Source organism: Delphinus delphis, chromosome 15 (assembly GCF_949987515.2).
Source record: "Delphinus delphis chromosome 15, mDelDel1.2, whole genome shotgun sequence".
NCBI lineage: Eukaryota > Metazoa > Chordata > Mammalia > Artiodactyla > Delphinidae > Delphinus > Delphinus delphis.
Genome location: NC_082697.1, coordinates 26,607,800 through 26,627,656, shown reverse-complemented (window position 1 = coordinate 26,627,656; position 19,857 = coordinate 26,607,800). Strand labels below are relative to the sequence as shown.

The 19,857-nt window shown below is 52.3% G+C and overlaps 1 protein-coding gene across 4 annotated transcripts in view; it reads left to right on the top strand.

The window, feature by feature from the left end:
• Positions 1–18,438, top strand: part of HM13 (histocompatibility minor 13) — a 41,280-nt gene extending 22,842 nt beyond the window's left edge. The window contains exons 8-14 of one of the 4 annotated variants that reach the window (XM_060031088.1): positions 2,563–2,646; positions 7,952–7,988; positions 10,360–10,462; positions 15,192–15,277; positions 16,981–17,127; positions 17,752–17,914; positions 18,036–18,438. In XM_060031088.1, coding sequence (XP_059887071.1) covers positions 2,563–2,646; positions 7,952–7,988; positions 10,360–10,462; positions 15,192–15,277; positions 16,981–17,127; positions 17,752–17,914; positions 18,036–18,041 — 626 coding nt within the window. In that variant the 3' untranslated portion in view covers positions 18,042–18,438. Of the gene's footprint in view, positions 1–2,562; positions 2,647–7,951; positions 7,989–10,359; positions 10,463–15,191; positions 15,278–16,980; positions 17,184–17,751; positions 17,915–18,035 lie in introns of all 4 variants that reach the window. The other 3 variants (XR_009522096.1, XM_060031090.1, XM_060031089.1) reach the window with 3 other exon arrangements.
• Positions 18,439–19,857: the final 1,419 nt, after the last annotated feature.

Genomic DNA, 19,857 nt, shown 5'->3' with positions numbered 1-19,857 from the left:
AGGGAGCTAAGATCCTGCATGCCGTGCTGCGTGGCAAAAAAAAAAAAAAAAAAGTGGAAATGTTGTTATTTCACACTGCAGCAAGCCCCGTGGCAGAGCATCTAGAGTTGGGTTTCTGGCCCTCAGTGGCGTTGCCAAGAGCCAGGGTCACCTCAGCCCTCCACCCCACCATTCTCAACATGTTCAGGGGCAGAAAGGGGGAACTTTATGTCTCTCTTTCATCAGAGAGGGGTGTTTTTCCCCCAATCTCCCCTGTAGCCTCTCTCGTATTTCACTGGCCAGAATTGGGTCACGGGCCCAATTCTGTCATTCATCATCAAGGGGAATGGGAAAAGCATGATGAGCTTGGAGTTTAAGCCTTAGACTAATCAGGAATCACCTCCTGGCATCACAAGACCCAAAGAGGAGGAACGGAATCAGTCAGACATGATGGAAGGAAGCAGGGGGATCCTGTCAGGAAGACATCACAGCTCCACAAGGAGTGCTGCTTGGGCAGCGGGCCGATGGGGTGGAGTCAGCCCCAAGAGTGAAGAAATGACTGTCCTCCTCACGGTCTGACTCTCCCCTGATGCACACAGGTCCTCTCTGTGAGCTGGAGAGAGGTTGGTGGCCACTCGTTGTTCCTAGCTGCTGCAGTCGCAGCTCAGCGACCCTAGAGGAAAACAAGTTTCTCCCAGCTTTGGCTCGGATGAACCCATGGAGGCTGGCCTGGCCCGTGAGCTCGGCATTCCAGCCGGGAGTGGTGGAAACAGGGTCACTGCCCTCTCCAGTGCCTGAGGGCAGAGTATTTGAATCAGCAGCCTCCCAGAACCAAGGGTGTACGGTGAGGGCAGTTCTTCAGAGCAAGAGAACAGATGCTGGGCAAGCCAGCAAGAAGAGCAGCTGCGCCCTACGTGCTGCGATGGATGAAGCCAGCCAAGGTGTCAGGAAAGCTCTCCTGGGTCACGAAGGATGAATATGTGTTTACCAAGCATGCAGGGGCAGTAGGGGCATTTGAAAGAGAGAGTACAGCTTCAGCCAAGGGCTACAATTAGGAAAATGCAGGAGGGAGCAGAGAATCGGGGAGGGAATGTGGCTGAGTTTAGGGGAGCAGCAGAAAAGAGGCCGGATATGGGGAAGCCAAGGATGGCATGTCAAGGAGCCTGGACACTGCCCAGCAGGCAGTGGATGAGCCCTTGGAAGACTCTGAGCAGGGAAATGACAGTCACCTCTGGTTTCTGGTGCTTGAAATTTGGTTTTCTGGCTTGGGGAGAAAGTCCGTTGCCCTCCACTGCTAGGAGTGGAGCTCAGAGGCAGTCTAACAGAGTGGTTAAGTGGACAGATGCTGAAGTCAGGAGGCCTGGACTTGAATCCCAGATGTGACATTCGCTGGCTGCGTGGCCTGAGGGAAGAGGCTTCACCTCCCTGGGCCCTGGTTTCCACATCTGCCACTCAGAATTGAATGGTACCAGGTTTGGGAGGATCAGATGAGGAGAGCTGTAAATCACTTGATTGTGCATTCAGGGCAGGAAGAAGCAAGCAAGGAAGGGCCTCTGCAATTCATTAGGGAAGCACAAGCTTGCCCAGAACCCCCAGCTTACCTCTGCTTACGTACCAGTGGCCAGAGCTGGGTCACGTGACCACTCCTAGCTGCCAGGGAAGTCAGGAATTTGGGGACCAGGTTGTCCTGATTGTCTTAGCCTTATGCCACACTTGATTCATCCCCTGGGAGGGCGGCCACACACAAAAGCAGGACTGGGTTAGTAAAGAAGGCGTGACGTTAACAATGTGTGCAAATCACCTAATCCTCACCACAGTCCTGTGGGGTCAGTTCAGCTGTTATACCCATTTTATAGGTGAGACAACCAAGACCCAGAGCAGTTAAGTAAACTGTGCAGTCACACAGCAGAGCCAGGATTCAGACCCACACAGTCTGACCCTGAAGCCCATACATAACTGCTCTCTGCCCCAGGCCCCTATGGATGAAATCCAGCTACAGCTGCCCCTTGCCATAACTGGACATACAGGGAGGCATTTCTCTCAATCTGTATTTATCCAAACAAGCTGGCCAGTAGGATTTCTGAGTAAGGAGCTCTAGCAAGGAATTTATAGGTATGTGACCTCTTCACCCTCAGCAGATACAGAAACAGCCTGTAGCCCAAGCTCTCCCTGCTTCAGAACAAGGGTCTGTCCACACCCCAGCTGCAGTGAGATGCATAGCCTATTAGATGCCAGCACCGTGTGGGCTGTTTCATCTTTTATATACTAGGCTTTAGGGTCATTCCCATTTAACCAGAGTTCTGGCTATACAAGGGCATTGAAATTGTATGACATGTGAGTTACAGCTGAATAAAGGCATTAAACCTTTAGCCTAGATGATCCTAGATTCTTCCCTGCTCTAACCAGCTGTGAGTCCAGATGGAGACATTGCCCTTCAGCCCTTCGACATCCTCTCAGCTCCCCATTCCCATCCCCCCACCCAGAAATGCAAGTGTGTGAGTTCCATACACCAGAGGTGGAGGGCTAGGAGTCAGAGTGAGCTGGGCTCTCACCACCTCCTCGCATCCCTGCCTCCCCCTGCAGTGGTGTTTCCCCAGGATCTGCTGGAGAAGGGCCTGGAAGCGGACAATTTTGCCATGCTGGGACTCGGAGACATCGTCATTCCAGGTGACCACGCTGAGGTGGGGGCCACAGTGCAAAGGGTGGAGGGGGCTTCCCTGGAGAAGGAGGAGTCCTGTGAAACACAGCCTTACCCACCAGGAGAGGGAAGGAGAAAGGATTAGGCTGGGAGATACCCCCGCCCCCTGCCCAGGGGTCTGGTGAAGGGGTCTACCTCAGCACACATTGTGGAGTGCCGGTCCCGGGCCAGGCCATGGGCTGCACACTGGGGGGACAGGGTGAGCAAGACTGCCCCTCATGGAGCTTCTGACTGGGTGAGCAGACATTACTCAGGAACTACAGAAACAAATGTATATGACAGACTGCAGTACACTCTAAGCAAGCACATTCTGTGGCAGTGTTGAAGGAATCTGACCCCCTCACACACGTGCATGTGTGCACACCCCTTCCCAGTGTTTTCAGGTGACACAGGTGTGCTAGACCTGCCGCAGGCCCTCGTCTCCCCAGTGCTGGGAGGGCTTCCGGGGGGACGTGCGCTGTGTGTGGACACGGGCACCATGGCTGTGGGCTCCTTTGTCTGCAGTGTTAGCGGAGGGACGGGTGGCACGCACCTGCTCGACTGCACGAGCTGGCCTTTGAGCCCATTATCCGTGTGTGGGTGGTAGTCAGCGTACCTGTGGACACAGGGACAGGTGCCCTGTGTGGAGGTCTGAGCCTGGACATACATCCCTGGCGGCCTGCAGCCCGAGCTACCTGGGGGCAAAGCTGAGCTCCCTCTCTGAGGGCAGCTGAAATGGCTGAGGCTTGGATTCTGTGTGTCTGCGAGATCCAGGCCTGGTGACGGGCACGGAACATCCAAAGAGCATTCTTACTCCCCTAGTCCCAGAGGCTCAGAGTCAGAGGGTTAGAAGCACCCCTGGTGCTTGCTTAAAAGAAGAAAGTTTGGAACGAATTAAAAGCCACTTTATTTTCCAGTGTAGGACATAATAGCAATTCTGCTAGTAAGCTGGGATGGTACAGGCACTGTGTTGTGATACCTTCCTTTTGTGATACGTATGATGGTGAAGCAAAGGCTTTCTCTCTTGTGCCAGTGAGGAAACTGAGGCTCAGAAATGAAGGGACTTAAGGTAAATTCACACACTAGGAAGCAAAAGGGCCAAGACTCAGACCAGGTCTCTCTGACTGCAAAAAATGTTATATTATCAGAACTGCTTTTATGACAGTAATAACAATAAGATAGTCCCAGAACTATCATTTGTCAAGCACCTGTTGTTGGCCAAGCACTATGCTGGGTGTTTTCTAATATGTTATCTTTGCTACTTCTAGCAGCCCGATGAGGTAGAGGGTATTTCCATGTCACTGATGAGGAAACTGAGGTTCAAAGAGACTTGCCTAAGGCCGTGGGGCCATGGTCTTGAAGCCAGGTGTTCCCATAGCTTGTGGTGCTGGGAGGAGGGACTGAAGAAACTGAGTCCCATAAAGCATTCGTCTCGCCCTGCAGGGGAGGGTCTGTCACAGGCACCTGCAGACTTCCCCATTGTCCTTGTTGGGTGGTTCTGGGCTTGAGGCCTGCATGGGACATCTCTGCATGTCCCCATATTCCTGTGTCTCTGAGTCTTTTCAGCAGTCACAATCAGTGTGAGTTATTGCACCCTCACAGAGCCTCGGGGATGATCTTGAGGGAAGAATGGGTTGTGGGCTGTTGCTTTGAGGATGAGTTGCATGATTATGAGTAAAAGCTCTTGGGAGCTCTGGCCCATGGATTAGTTGAAGAACAGTTGTAGAATTCAGCTGCCAGGGGCCACTGGGTTCCCAGTTTTTTTTCCAGAACGGCAGCATTTGTCTGTTCTCACCACCCACCAGCTCCCTACTCACAGTCCTCAGTGGGGACTAACTCATTTTCCTCTTTGAAATTAATCACATGTTGCCAGTCAGTGCTTCTGATGAGCACAGAATGTTTTGGCTACTGAGAACCTGCTGTCAACTGAATGAGGCTCAGCCCTGCTCTGTCTGAGCCCCAAGATAAGTCAGGGAGACAGACACACAGATGGACGTGGGTGCAACATGCAGAGGCCGGACTGGCTGGCTGTGTCTCAGGGACTCAGGTTTCCAGCGTGACTGGGCTCGGTTCTGAAGTGCAGATAGTGCAGTGGGTGGACAGAGTTCACCGTCCTTGCCTCAGCCCCTGCAGAGCCTCCGGTGGGCTGCTTGCTCCTGCTCTTTCTCCCTCCAGCCAAGCAACTGCCATGGAGGTTTTTCTCAAAATCTTTTTAGGTTATTCTCCCACTTAGAATTTTTCCGGTGTGTCCCCTGACTTCCACTCCTCGTACCCATGGAGCCCTGCATTGCATGGTTGGTCCATCCCCAGCATCTCCTGCTCTGGGCTGCAGCCTTACTGGCTCCTTGAGCCCTGCCACACCTCCTGAGCCCTCTTTCCTCTTTGCACACGCTGTTCCCTCTCCCTGGCAAGTGTCACTTCCTCAAAGAAGCCCTCCTTCCTCCCCACCTCCCCGCAGCCTGGGTCTCATCCCCTGATAGACCTTCCCATGACACAGGAAGCACCCTTTCACAGGCAGTCTTACATTGATTTTATTTTTTAACATCTTTATTGGAGTATAATTGCTTTACAATGGTGTGTAAGTTTCTGTTGTATAACAAAGTGAATCTGCTATACATATACATATGTCCCCATATCTCCTCCCTTTTGCATCTCCCTCCCACCCTCCCTATCCCACACCTCTAGGTGGTCACAAAGCGCTGAGCTGATCTCCCTGTGTTATGCGGCTGCTTCCCACTAGCTACCTGTTTTACATTTGGTAGTGTATATATGTCCATGACACTCTCACTTCGTCCCAGCTTACCCTTCCCCTCCCCGTGTCCTCAAGTCCATTCTCTACGTCTACGTCTTTATTCCTGTCCTGCCCCTGCGTTCTTCAGAGTCTTTTTTTTTTTTTTTTAGATTCCATGTATATATGTGTTAGCATATGGTATTTGTTTTTCTCTTTCTGACTTACTTCACTCTGTATGACAGACTGTGGGTCCATCCACCTCACTATAAATAACTCAATTTCGTTTCTTTTTATGGCTGAGTAATATTCCATCGTATATATGTGCCACATCTTTATCCATTCATCTGTCGATGGACGCTTAGGTTGCTTCCATGTCCTGGCTATTGGAAATAGAGCTGCAGTGAACATTGTGGTACATGACTCTTTTTGAATTATGGTTTTCTTAGGGTATATGCTCAGTTGTGGGATTGTTGGGTCATATGGTAGTTCTGTTTTTAGTTTTTTTGGTTTTGGGGGGTTTTTTGGTTTTGGTTTTGGTTTTGTTTTTTGCAGTATGCGGGCCTCTCACTGTTGTGGCCTCTCCTGTTGCGGAGCAACAGGCTCCCGACGCGCAGGCTCAGCAGCCATGGCTCACGGGCGCAGCTGCTCCGCGGCATGTGGGATCTTCCCGAACCGGGACACAAATCCGTGTCCCCTGCATCGGCAGGCGGACTGTCGACCACTGCGCCACCAGGGAAGCCCTGTTTTTAGTTTTTTAAGGAACCTCCATACTGTTCTCCATAGTGGCTGTATCAATTTACATTCCCACCGACAGTGCAAGAGGGTTACCTTTTCTCCACACCCTCTCCAGCATTTATTGTTTGTAGATTTTTTGATGATGGCCATTCCGACTGGTGCGAGGTGATGCCTCATTGTAGTTTTGATTTGCATTTCTCTGGTGATTAGTGATGTTGAGCATCCTTTCATGTGTTTGTTGGCAATCTGTATGTCTTCTTTGGAGAAATGTCTATTTAGGTCTTCTGGCCATTTTTGGATTGGGTTGTTTGTTTTTTTTGATATTGAGCGGCATGAGCTACTTGTAAATTTTAGAGAATCCTTTGTCAGTTGCTTGGTTTGCAAATATTTTCTGCCATTCTGAGGGTTGTCTTTTCATCTTGTTTATGTTTTCCTTTGCTGTGCAAAAGCTTTTAAGTTTCATTAGGTCCCATTTTTTTATTTTTGCTTTTATTTCCATTTTCTAGGAGGTGGGTCAAAAAGGATCTTGCTGTGATTTACGTCATAGAGTGTTCTGCCTGTGTTTTCCTCTAAGAGTTTTGTAGTGTCTGGTCTTACGTTTAGGTCTTTAATCCATTTTGAGTTTATTTTTGTGTATGGTGTTAGGGAGTGTTCTGATTTCATTCTTTTACATGTAGCTGTCCAGTTTTCCCAGCACCACTTATTGAAGAGGCTGTCTTTTCTCCATTGTATATTCTTGCCTCCTTTATCAAAGGTAAGGTGACCGTATGTGCATGGGTTTATCTCTGGGCTTTCTATCCTGTTCCATTGATCTCTATTTCTGTTTTTGTGCCAGTACCATACTGTCTTGATTACTGTAGCTTTGTAGTATAGTTTGAAGTCCAGGGGCCTGATTCCTCCAGCTCCATTTTTCTTTCTCAGGGTTGCTTTGGCTGTTTGGGGTCTTCTGTGTTTTCCATACAAATTGTGAAAATTTTTGTTCTAGTTCTGTGAAAAATGCCATTGGTAGTTTGATAGGGATTGCACTGACTCTGTAGATTGCTTTGGGTAGTATAGTCATTTTCACAATGTTGATTCTTCCAATCCAAGAACATTGTATATCTCTCCATCTGTTTGTATCATCTTTAATTTCTTTCCTCAGTGTCTTATAGTTTTCTGCATACAAGTCTTTTGTCTCCTTAGGTAGGTTTATTCCTAGGTATTTTATTCTTTTTGTTGCAATGGTAAATGGGAGTGTTTCCTTAATTTTTCTTGCATATTTTTCATCATTAGTGTATAGGAATGCAAGAGATTTCTGTGAATTAATTTTATATCCTGCTACTTTAGCAAATTCATTGATTAGTAGTTTTCTGGTGGCATCTTTAGAATTCTCTATGTATAGTCTCATGTCATCTGCAAACAGTGACAGCTTTACTTCTTCTTTTCCGCTTATTTACACTGATTTTTGTTAATGTTCGGTCAGCATGCCCTGCCCCCTCGGCTGGGCTCTTGAGAGCAGTGGTTTTGCTTCCCCCTGTACTGCGTATGGTGCCTAGTGCTCAGGCACCCTATAAATGTTTGGGAGGGTGGGCCCAGTGTGCCACACTATGGTGCTCTGAGGTGCCAGGTCAGCGTGGTCGCAGACCAAAGCAAAATCCTGGGCCCGTCTCATTTTTCCAGGTGGCCTGAAGGTAGAGGAACGGGATTTCTGCTGGCAGTTCGCAGCGTCAGCCACACCCTTGGCCCCTGTTGATTGCTCCGTGGCTGAGAACAAGTGGGGACCCAGTTGCATATTAGCTGACTACCCTGCTCCTCCTCTACCACTGTCTAACCTGGCTTTCTCCCCACAGGAATCTTCATCGCCTTGCTGCTGCGTTTTGACATCAGGTAAGCCGCTTAGGCACCCTAATGCTCAGGTTCCACAAGTGAGGGGCCTCCCCTGGGCAGGGAGGTTCTCTGGGGACCACAGAGAACTTGGGACCACAACTTCCACCCCCACAGCAGCCAGGGCAATTCCAATTTTATCTGCGTTTTGCATCTTGAGGTTCTAAGTGTTCAAAGAGCCTGGAGAGGGTGGGGGAGGTATGAATCACAGAGTGAGATTTAAACCCAGAGGGTCCTGGTGGTACCCATAGAGCTTTCTTACCGTGTGTTCTTGGCAAGTGAACTGACCTTTCTGAGGGAAGGTTTCTCATCCTTAAGTTAGTAGTAAACAGGAGCTCCTGCCCGGGGCTGACCGAGAAGATGTGGAGGGAGTGCTGAGCACAGGCTGACCTCAGCGGCTCCCAGGGAAGTCCAGCTGCAGGCACCGTCATCATCATTATCGCTTTTTATCAGCCGGGGTCAGGTCACCGTGTTCCAGCTGCTCTAGCTGTTCCACACCCTCTCCTTACTCAGACATTTTCAGTCCGTTGTAGAAAGTGAGCACAAGGGCAAGGGAAGGGGGCCAAGTTGAGCCACCCCTTAAAACTCAGAAAAGGTCACACCGAGTTAATGCACCTGGTCATCTGGGCCCGCCACCAGTAGGTGGTGCTCAGCCTTCCCGGTGGAGGGCTTGCTGTGTGTGCGCTTAATTTTGAGGTGGTTTATGAACTTTTCTTAATCTCCTTGTGCCCAGTAGTTGCCAAAACAGCAATAGTGTTGAAAGTGGTCGTGAGAAACTCAGTGCCAGTGCGTGGAAATCCAAGTCGCATGTGAAACTTTAACTTTTGCTCACTGACGTAGATCTGGGTTATTTGGGTAGTGCCACTGTGGAGCCTTTGGAAGGGACCTGGCCAGTCTGTAAGTAGAAGCACAGCTGTGCCAGCTGCTCTGCCCCTAGATGTTCAGAGGTAATACAAAGAGCAACCCACGAGAGTCTCCCGGCCATTTGCTAGAGATACAGAGTCAGCTGGCAGCACCCTTGGAGGAAGGAGCTCATTCCTGGCCTGGACTTGCAGGATAAGCAAGTCCTTCCGAGATGGTTCCAGAATCTGCGTGACATTCCCAAAGGGAATCCGTTACCCTCCAGGCTGCACAACAGGACAGGTCTCAGTGTACTTGCAGCTCCAGGCCCAGAAGCCGCCAGGGTGAGGAGGGAAGGGCATCAGAAGTACTCATTCATTCCACAGATGTTGCTGGACACAGGCAAAGGTCCTGAGCTGCCACTGTGAAAGGGCATCAAGTGATGGCAGTGCCAGGTTGCACGGGTCAGCTCTTCTGAAGCTGATCTTGGGTGAATCGCCCAGAAAGCCACTGGCATTCTATCCATGTAATCAGCATCCATTCAGTATTCACAGAGGGTTACTGAACTATTAGCTCCTCTGCGCTTAAAAGAACTTTGCTGTCCAGTTTCTGTATCAGTGTTCCTCAGAGCATGATCCACCTGTGTCAGATTCAGAATGCAGAGCCCCAAACAACAAGGACCTACTGTGTAGCACAGGGAACTATACTTAATATTTTGTAATAACCTGTAAGGGAAGAGAATCTGAAGAAGAATATATATATATATATATTTATATATATATCTGAATCACTGTGCTTTCCACCTGAAAGTAATTATATTATTATATCGTATATTATACATATAATAATAATACGTATTATATATATAATACGATATATATATCGTATCATATCGTATATTATATATGATATTATAAATCAACTATACTTCAATTTTTAAAAAAAGCCAAAAATAAATAAAGTTATTACAAAATTTTAAAAAAAAAATGCAGAGCCCCAGACCTATTAGATCCGACTCCCTGGAAATTGGACCTAGAACTCTGGGTGTTTCTTTTGTTTTGTTTTTGTTTTGTTTTTTTGGCCGTGCTGCGTGGCTTGTGGAATCTCAGTTCCCTGACCAGGGATTGAACCCGGCCACGGCATTGAAAGCCCAGAATCCTAACCGCTAAGCCACCAGGGAACTCCCATACAGCTCTATTTTTTTAACATGCTGTCCAGGTGATTTTTCTGCTGGCCTGAGCTTCCTAGCCACTGTTCTAGGTTATAGCACTTGGCATTCAGCAACCACTAGGGAGATGGCTCGTGGTTTTCCCATTTTGCAGATGAGTAAACTGAGGCTGACAGAAGGAAAGTGACTGGTCCAAAGACACTTAGCTGGGGCAGAATCAGAGTGCATGCTCACCTCCAAGCCCCCGGCCCAGAGCTCTCAGCCACCCCACACAGCCTCCAGGGTCTTCCCCAGCTCCCCCCCTCCTCACTGTTGCTCTGCAGTGCCTCAATCTCACCCTCCTCTCTCCCCACACCATCACTGAAGCTTGAAGAAGAACACCCACACCTACTTCTACACCAGCTTTGCAGCCTACATCTTCGGCCTGGGCCTGACCATCTTCATCATGCACATCTTCAAACACGCCCAGGTGAGCATGACTGTCCTCGGTGTATCGGGAGTGCTTTCACCGCAAGTGACGGGCACATACTCGTCCCACATGCAAGCGGTCCAGTGGTGTAGAGCAGGCGTGTCTGTGCTTCTCTTGGCCTTTTCACCTGTGGTCGTTGCAAGGTGACGCCCTCCTTCAGGCAGCACATGCACACTGGTGGCAAGGAGGAGGAGGAAGGATGCCAGCATGCCTGTCGCCTTCATCAGGAAGATGACACCTTTCTCCGAGTCCTCTTAGCAGATTTTTGCCCACATCTCCTGGGACAGATCAGTGTCCCTGGGCCCCAGCTGTAATGTGGCCATGGCTTCTCAGCCTCGGTAGTGGGAGCGGACAGAAGAACAGGATCAGGTGGGTGTTGGGGTTCTCAGCCCATTGTCCACCCACCAGGTAAGTGACAGGATGTCAGGGCCCCCCTTCCATCACTCCCCAAGCAGGCCAGGCTCTGCCCCCTTCTCCCACCTAGATGGGTACTGAGCTGCCACAGAGTGAACCAGGCTGGGCTGGGGCTGAAAGCTGTCCGTGTGGCCTGGAGAAGAGGAGCTGGGCAGGGGAAAGCCAGCAGACAAGGTTGCTCTCTACTGGAAGTAAGAGCACTCCCCATGTGTCAGGCTCTGCTCAGTACTTCAGGAGGATCCTGTGAACAGATGAGGGAACTGGAGTTCAGGTGCTATGTGGCAAGTGTGTGGTGGAGCCAGGATTCAAACCTGTGTCACGTGAAGACCAAGCCCAGGCTCTGAACCCCCGGCCATGGGAGAGGCAGTGTGGAGTGGAGGCCGAGGGAGCCCTGGTGTGAATCCAGGCTCCACCATCTGCTTTTGCAGGACTCTGGGCAAGTTGCTGAAGTTATACTCAGGATTCCTCACTGATTCGTGAAAACGGAAAATGAGGATAAATAATAGTAGCCACCTTGGGGTCGTCTGAGGGTGAAATGAGTTAATATAAGTAAAGTGCTCAGAATTGCCGGCCCAGTTAGCATTACTGTACCCCCCTCCACCCTCCCCTCCTCCCCCTCCCTTCCAGCTTCTCCAGGGCACCGGCCACAGGGAAGCCACATTTAAATTAATCACAAGAGCTGCTGGCCAGTTACTCTGTGCCAGGCACTGTGCTAAACCCTCTCGCTCATTAACTCATTTAGTCCTTACAATATTTTTATATCTACAAAGTCTGTGAAATTGATACTTATGTTTTACAGAAGGTCCAAGGTCCCCTGGCCCATAGAGAAACCAAGAACCAGTGGGGAAGCACCTCTCATTCACTTCTACCCCAAATGGCCTTGGAAGCTCCGCAAGCTAAGAGGGACATGCCCTTGGCAAAGAGGGCGCAGAGAGTGCTTGGGCCTCCTTAGCGGTCTCTTCTCCAGCTGTCAGTCCCGTGAGAGTCCAAGCCCAGAGCTATTCCACAGAGGGCCACCAGGTGGCAGGCTTGCCTTCTGCCTGGGCTAGACTCAGAGAAGGCTCCAGTGGGAGCTCTCACACAGGCTCAGGGCAGAGGTGGGAGAGGTGGTCCTCTCTGTGGGAGAGAGAAAAGGAGCCTTCCCTGGGTGATGCAGCAAGTCAAGCTGAGACCTGGCTGGAGCCCTAGACTCCTGGTCTCAGGCCTCTGCTACTCCCCAGCAGCAGCCCAGCTGTTCTCAGTCACCCACACGGGCATCTCTCTGAAAATCTTTTTTGGGATGGGGATTGGGACACAAGGGACACCTGTTCTTTGAGCTCCTTCTCCCTCTCCAAGACATAGGCAGTCCCAGTGCGAGCAGTTCCCTAGGTAGGGGTCACTTCTGCCTCTGTGTTCCCATTTGGCTTCTATCAAAAATGCACTCCAGGGCTTCCCTGGTGGCGCAGTGGTTGAGAGTCTGCCTGCCGATGCAGGGGACACAGGTTCGTGCCCCGGTCCGGGAAGATCCCACATGCTGCGGAGCGGCTAGGCCCGTGAGCCATGGCCGCTGAGCCTGCGCGTCCAGAGCCCGTGCTCCGCAATGAGAGAGGCCACAACAGTGAGAGGCCCGCGTATCGCAAAAAAAAAGAAAAATGCGCTCCAAGCCAGGACTAGCAGCCTCCTAGAAAGACCTTTAATGATGATCAGGTGTCCTCATCATACGGACGGAGAGGGAAGCCCAGAAAGGAAAGTGGTTTATCTGTGGTCACACAGCAAAGCCAAGGCAAGATGGAGAGGCAGGAGTCCTGACCCCCAGCTCACTGCCCCAAGCTGTACATCCCATCCTCTCCTTAGCACTGACTTTCTCTGGAGAGGTTCCCTGGTGCCTTGAGAGGAAAAAAAAGAATAGGTTTGTATCCCTGTGACACTAAGCAAACTCAGTTCTTCCCAAAGGAGCCCCTCAGGGCTTCCCTGGTGGCGCAGTGGTTGAGAGTCCGCCTGCCGATGCAGGGGACACGGGTTCGTGCCCTGGTCCGGGAAGATCCCACATGCCGCAGAGCGGCTGGGCCCGTGAGCCATGGCTGCTGAGCCTGCACATCCGGAGCCTGTGCTCCGCAACGGGAAAGGCCACAACAGTGAGAGGCCCGCATACCGCAAAAAGAAAAAGAAAGAAAAACAAAAAAAAGGAGCCCCTCAGTTGCTGCCAACTCTTAAATGAGGCAGGCCATGGTGGGACCAGACTTCTACGCACCCTCCTCCTGGGAAGCCTTCTATTTGGCCCAGCCTGGCCTTGGTGAAGAAAATATACTGGACTTAGAGACAGAGGAACCTGGGTCTGTATCCTGACCAACTGTGTGATTTAGGGCAGATCCTTTTTTCTCCTCTGATCTTCAGTCTCTTCATCTATAAAAGTGATCTATTTTTCAGAAATTAAATTTTAATCAGTTTGTATTTGTTTTATTTTTATTTCATTAATTTTTGCTTTGCCTTTATTATTTTCTTCCTCCTTTGGGAGTGTTTATTTTATTCTTTTTCTGGCTTCCTGATTTGAAAACTGAGATTGTTTCTTTCCAGTCTTTCTAGTAAATATACTTAGGGTTACAGATTTTCCCCTGAGTACTGCTTTGGCTGCCTCTCACAAGTCTTGGTGCACGCCTTTGTCGTTGTGATTTCTATCATTCTTGGCCCAAAGCCTATCTCATAGCAAAGACCTGATGCAGGAGAAGAAGCTCAGCTGCCCAAGTTCAAATCCCAACTCAGCCACTTAACACCCTGTGTGACCTCAGGCAAGTCATTTCCTTCTGAACCTTAATAGCATCATCTGTAAAACTCAGATCCAAATGATTAGGGTGTTATTAGTTTCAAGGATAACATATATGAAGTAGGGTAGTTCACAGCTCACCCATGGCAGGAGCCAGGAAATGGTCTGATGGTCAGCCTCAGGAGACTCTGGAGCCGTGTTCTCTAGCCAGGTGTTGGCTTTGCCTTTGGAACGATGTCTCCTTCACCCTCACCCTAGTTATCTCCAGGACACCCCCTTAATTTTGTGAGCATCTGTGAGGAAGCCATTGGCTTAGTATTTACCAGGCCCTCTTCTGAGTACCAGGAATACAGCAGTGAACAAGACAGCTGTGGAGCCTGCCCTCATGGAGTTCACAGCGTAACAGGAGAGAAACTCCAGCCTATAACGGCACAGGGATGTTTCAGTCCAAGTTGCCAGAGAATGTTGTGAAGAATTGCAGGGGGAGTGGGGGAGCTGAGAGTGTGCAGCAAGAGGGCCTGACTCCATGCAAGCAAAGGCTGCCCCACAGAAGTAACAGCTGAGCCGAGGTCTGATGGAGGAGGAACCTAGGCACAGGTGGGAGAACATCCCAGAAATGGTACATGCAGAGGTCCTGTAGCTTCAGGTGACAAGGAGGACCAAAATGAGGCCAGTGTGGCCAGAGTAGGGCAGGGCAGGTGAGGTTGGAGAAGGAAGCAGGGGTCACATCTCATGGGGACTTCAGGCTGCTGGGAGCATTGGGGGCCATGGAGGGTTGATCGGTAGCATGAGGTCCGGCTTTCAGATGCTGCAAGGAGAATGGTTTTGGAGTCTGGGGGGTGCCCAAGTTCAACCTCCAGTTTGCCATTTAGGCCTCCAAGGCCTGGGCTACCCCCTCTCCTCCCGAAGCATCAGCCTTCCTTCCGTACACAAGGAGGATGGTCACAGCGGGTGTGGAGATGGACTGAAGCGCTCCCCAGAGGCTGAGCTCGGTGCCCACAGTAGGTGCTCTGGGAGCAGGGCCTGTTAGTGTAATTGTCCCGTCCTCCAGACCCAGCTTCGCCAGGAGTTTCCTCACAGGCTCCAGGCCCAGACCACCTGGGCATGAATCCCGGTGGAGCCAATGACCTCAATCCAGGCCACAGAAAGTACTCCACCCATAGCAGCTATGTCATAATCGTTGTCATTCTAACAGCATCTCCTGGAGCGTTGTTAAAAGTGCAGACTTCCAGCCCCAGACCTAGGCAAGCAGGGTCTCTGGGAATAGGACCAACTCAGGAGGTTGCAAGTTTGAACCTGATGTCCTGGGCAGTTGGGATGCTGCCATCCAGACTCATGGGCGCCCTTAAAGCCCTGCATACTTGAGTTTCTTTGGGTTTCTTGTGTTCCCTCCCAGAGAAGAACAGCCCTGGTCTGGAGTCAGGAGCCCTGGGTTTGGGCCCAGCCACTGACTTGCTCTGTGAACCTGGGCGGTCAGTGTCCCTCAGTCACACCGGGAGAGGGTTGGGGTGATGGGCACAGCCCTGAGCATGTGCCCTGCCCATCACTGCCTCACCAGCCTGTGTTCTCTCTCAGCCTGCGCTCCTGTACCTGGTCCCCGCCTGCATCGGCTTTCCTGTCCTGGTGGCACTGGCCAAGGGAGAAGTGACAGAGATGTTCAGGTAAGAGGCGGCGGGGGGCACAGGTGCACCTGCAGGCAGCTAGTGGAGCCTGCCAGGGCTGTTGGTACATGTCTCCAGGGGAGCACTGTTCCCACCACCGGCCTCACCCCTCGCCCTTTCCACCAGCACATGGGTGCCAGACCCGTGGGCACCAGCGGAACCCTCCTGGGGGCCAGGAGCCAGGGGAGGGCAAGGCCTTGGGGCTCTCAAGGCAGCCCCCACACCCAGATGCCAGCTGAATCCTGAGAAGGAACTGGCTGGTGTAGATTCCCCCCCAGACGGCCCCACTGTGGGGAACCCTGCATTCCCATTCCTGACTCTGCTGCCATGTGACTTCAGGCGTGTCCTTCCCCTCCTCCGGCCTCAGTTTCTACATGTGAGTAATAGAGGGGACCCTAGTGTGATGGAAATGCCCTGTTAGAAGTCAGGTGTCAATCCCCATTCAGTTGCCTCTGTGGCTGTAACCCACAGCTAGCTGCTTTCTCTCTGTCTCAGTCGCACATGTACCCCTTCCCCATGGCCATCCGCACACCTGCCACACCGATGATCAGCCCCACCCTGACCCCGAGGCCTGCATGACTCCGACAGGTGTCTGCTCCCCAGCAGCACTGACCCCGCCCGCCAGGGACCCAGAAATAGCTGCCGGCTGCAACTGAAGCTGCCCACTCGGGCCTCCCACCAGCTCCACCTGCCTGGCCGAGCCTTCTGTGCACCTGGCTGCCTGCAGGGGGACCTGTGACTCACCCCTCCCCCGTACCTGCCTCTGCCCTTCCTAGGAGCCCCAGGCTCCCAACCTGCCTGCTCGTGGCTCCCGGCCTGGCAGAGCCCTGTGGACTCTGAGGCAAGGCTGGGGGTGAACCTGGGGGCAGATCTGGGGGAGCTCTGGGGGCAGGGGTGGACCTGAGCCCTGAGCTCAGTCGCTACCCTCACCCTCGGCTCCCAGCCCCCACTCGGGGCCACCTCCCCAGCCAGGACAGAGGGTGCCTGCCTTTAACCACTTGGTGCTTTGTTTCTCTAAATGTTCGCCCACATGGGCGCCCCACCTTTCTGTCCCCCACTCCCCAGGAGGTTCTTAGATTGAGGTGATAAAGCAAATGGTCTCTCTCTTCTCTTTCTGCCCATCTCTCTCCCTAATTCTCCACCTTATCTTTGGTTTTACTTTTCTTTTTATTGGCACTCTCCCTTTTTTTTTTAAATTCATTTACTTCTTTTTAAATAGGTAGTAACACATGCACATTGGTCAAAATTCCACAGCATGAAAAAAAAAATTCCATAGCATGAGAGGGACAACCCCTCAGACCTCAGCCACCCCCAGAGGCCAGCTCTGTCCCTGGACATTCAGAGACATCTCTGCACCTAAAAGCACACATGTGTGTACACATTCTTGTGTAGATGGTGGCATTCTCGGAGCATTCTACATCTTGATTTTTCACACAAGGGTGTGTCTGAGAGATGTTTCCGCAGCAGCACGTGTACATCTAGGGCATCCTAGTTCTTCTGCAGAGTGTCCCCCTATGTAGGTGCATCTTTTTCTCTTTGTTCTCCAAGTAACACTGGCTTCTTTCCACAGAGCCTGAAAGTGCAGAGATAGATAAAATAAGACCCAGTTCTGCTCCCTGCTCCTTGGAAGAGAAGTCTCTGTCCTCCCTTAGTCTCTTCCTCTCCATCTCTTTTTTCTGTCTCTCTGTCTGTCTCTCACACAGCTACGAGTCCTCAGCGGAAATCCTGCCTCATACCCCGAGGCTCACCCACTTCCCCACAGTCTCGGGCTCCCCAGCCAGCCTGGCGGACTCCATGCAGCAGAAGCTAGCTGGCCCTCGCCGCCGGCGCCCGCAGAATCCCAGCGCCATGTAATGCCCAGCGGGTGCCCACCTGCCCACTTCCCCCCACTGCCCTGGGGCCCAAGGTAGGGCAGACACCCCAGCTCCAGTGTACAGGGCAGGGAGGTTTGCCAGGGACAGGCGGCAAGAGGCAGCTCCTCCACCACCACCAGGCAGTCACGGTGCCCAGCCGCAGGGTGGGGGAGCAGGGCCTCAGAACCCTGGTGTCCTCACCAGTATGGTGGGACTCATGTGAGAGTGGGTGTCAGCAGCCCTTGTCATGCAACAGTAGACACTGTTACCACTCTCCGTATACCGTATACATATAGCCTTGGGCAAGTCACTTTCCTCTCTCAGAAACCTCTCTGTTCGTCTGTAAGTGGGCACGTGCCTGCCTTGTGTGGTCGATCTGGTAAGGAAATGTGAGTGTTGTCCTTGGCGTGAGCTCACTTGCTCAGTAAGTGGAGCCCATAGTAAGAGTTAAGCAGGGTGTCCGCCTGGGAGAGTGGCACCCTGCCCCTTGCCAGTAGAGCAGCCCCCTGCCTGCCCGCACCCCTGGGGCTGAGCTGTTTGACTCCTGCCGTGTGCCCTGGGAGCCAGCGCATCTCCCGTAGCCTCATCCTGGCTGCCCCTTTTTTCCCCCATTCTCTCCAGTGGAAGGTTCAAGAAGCTTAAAATTGGCCTTCACAAGCCCAAGTCCAACCTCTCCCGTTTGCCGCTGCCCTTGCCACCTCTTGGCACCACCAGGCACAGAGAAAGCGGAGCAGGCAGCCTGTCTGAGGAGGGCGCACAGCGGGGCCGGGCCAAGTCCTGGAAGGTGCTGGGCCGAGGATGTGCGCGCCCAGGGGTTTCCCCGCGATGGTGGGAGGTGGGGCACAAAGATTCTGCTCTTCCCTCCTCTAAATGTGTCGTCGTTGTTGTTTTGTTCTTTTGGTCAGTTATGAGGAGTCAAATCCAAAGGATCCAGCAGCAGTGACAGAATCCAAAGAGGGAACAGAGGCCTCGACATCGAAGGGGCTGGAGAAGAAGGAGAAATGATGCGGCTGGTGCCTGACCCTCTGAGGGCCAGACACACGGGCCCGCACGGCCGCAGTCCTGCTGAAGGGGAACGGCAGCTCCAGGAGAGGGGCAGGGGCAGCAGGCTCCCTCCAACAGGGCCTCCGGGGCCTGGTTCCCTCTCCCGCATCTCTGGCCTCGCTCTGCCTCTCCCCATCCCTGCCCGCAAAGGAAGCCCCCAACTGCCCCCACCCCCCCAGGTGCCAGGTGGGAAAAGTGGGTCTGATTTTTAGACTTTTGTATTGTGGACTGACTTTGCCTCACATTAAAAACTCATCCCATTGCCCAGGCAGTCCACTGTGCTTCTGGAAGGTTCTTACCCAGTATCTTACAATGGGTTTACTAGGTCTCACCTTCCCACCCAGGGACTTTTCTGTAAGGAAGGGGACTGTGGACCGTCGCAACCTGTGTTGCGGCCCTGACCTCTGGGCCCCTCCTTCCTGTATGCCCACCCAGCGCCTGGCCAGTATGCCAGCTCAGCGCCCCCAGGATACCCTCTGGCCAGAAGAGGGGGCCCTCGAGCCCTCTCCCCTGCCATCCAGTTTTCCTGCCACGCTGCTCCCAATACTTGGGGGCAGTGAGGGTGTTGGACAGGTGCTGGATGCATTACCTACTGGCGGAAAGGTTTGCAGGGAGGAGGCCGTGGTACCAAAAGGCTGACCTGACTCAGCAAGGGGATCATTATCTGCAAAGCCAGGGAAATGGGCAGGGCCGTGTGAGCCCCAGGAAAGAGTTTGGATTTTATTCCCAGGATGGCAGAAGTCATCCTCTGTGATCCTGATGTCCCCATGGCTTCAGCTGGAGAGCCCTTGGACGCTAGGTTGCCCTAGAAATGAAGGCCCCACCGCTCCCATTCTGCCTATTCCTGAGATTCTTCCCAAAACGACTACTATAAGGCCAGGAAGATCCTGATTCTAGGAGCCGCCCCCAGGGCCGCTGGAGGGGCTGTGGGGTGGGGGTGGAGGGACTGGGCCCAGTGCTTCCAAGAGGCCATCCACGCCCGATAGCTGGAGATCCCAGAGCTAGGGTTTCTCCAAGGTTTGCTGAAGACAGCAGCCCTGGCCTGTAGGAGAACCCCCAGTGGACCAAGCCAGGGGTGGGCACAGCCCTCATCTGCCTGCTTAGGGTGGGGTCACTGGGTGGAGAAACTGATGTGGGGGAGGGTGGCCGCTGGCCCGAGACTCAGACCTTCAGCACCCCACCCAGAGATCTCTCTTGCCTGACCTTCAGGTTTAAAGGCTGAAGATGACAGGGGCTGCCAGACAGTTTGGAGCTAAAGCACAGGTAGGAGCAGAGAAGGGGAGCTGTTACATGTACCGAGCACCTCAATACAGGATTTCCCTTAATTCTCACTCTCAGGCTGTGGGTGCTAGTATCAGCCCCATTGCACAAGTGAGAGAGTTGAGGCAGATTACCTAATAGATATGGATTTGACCTTGAGCCATCTGAATCAAATTCCAGAGTTCCTAAGGACTTTGCAACTCCTCTGCAGACCCCTGGGCCTGATCCCTACCAGCTTCTCTGGGCCTTCTGGAAAGGAGGGGTAGGAAATCTCAAAAGCCTCTCCCAGTCCAGGGGGTCCCTTTCAGGGACTTCTCGTATCTCTGCCGACTCCAGCCGCCTCCAGAGGGGAGGCCGTGTGGTCCTGGAACAAGGCCACTCTGAGGGCGGAAGATGGGGCAGGCAGCCCAGGCACACAGCACG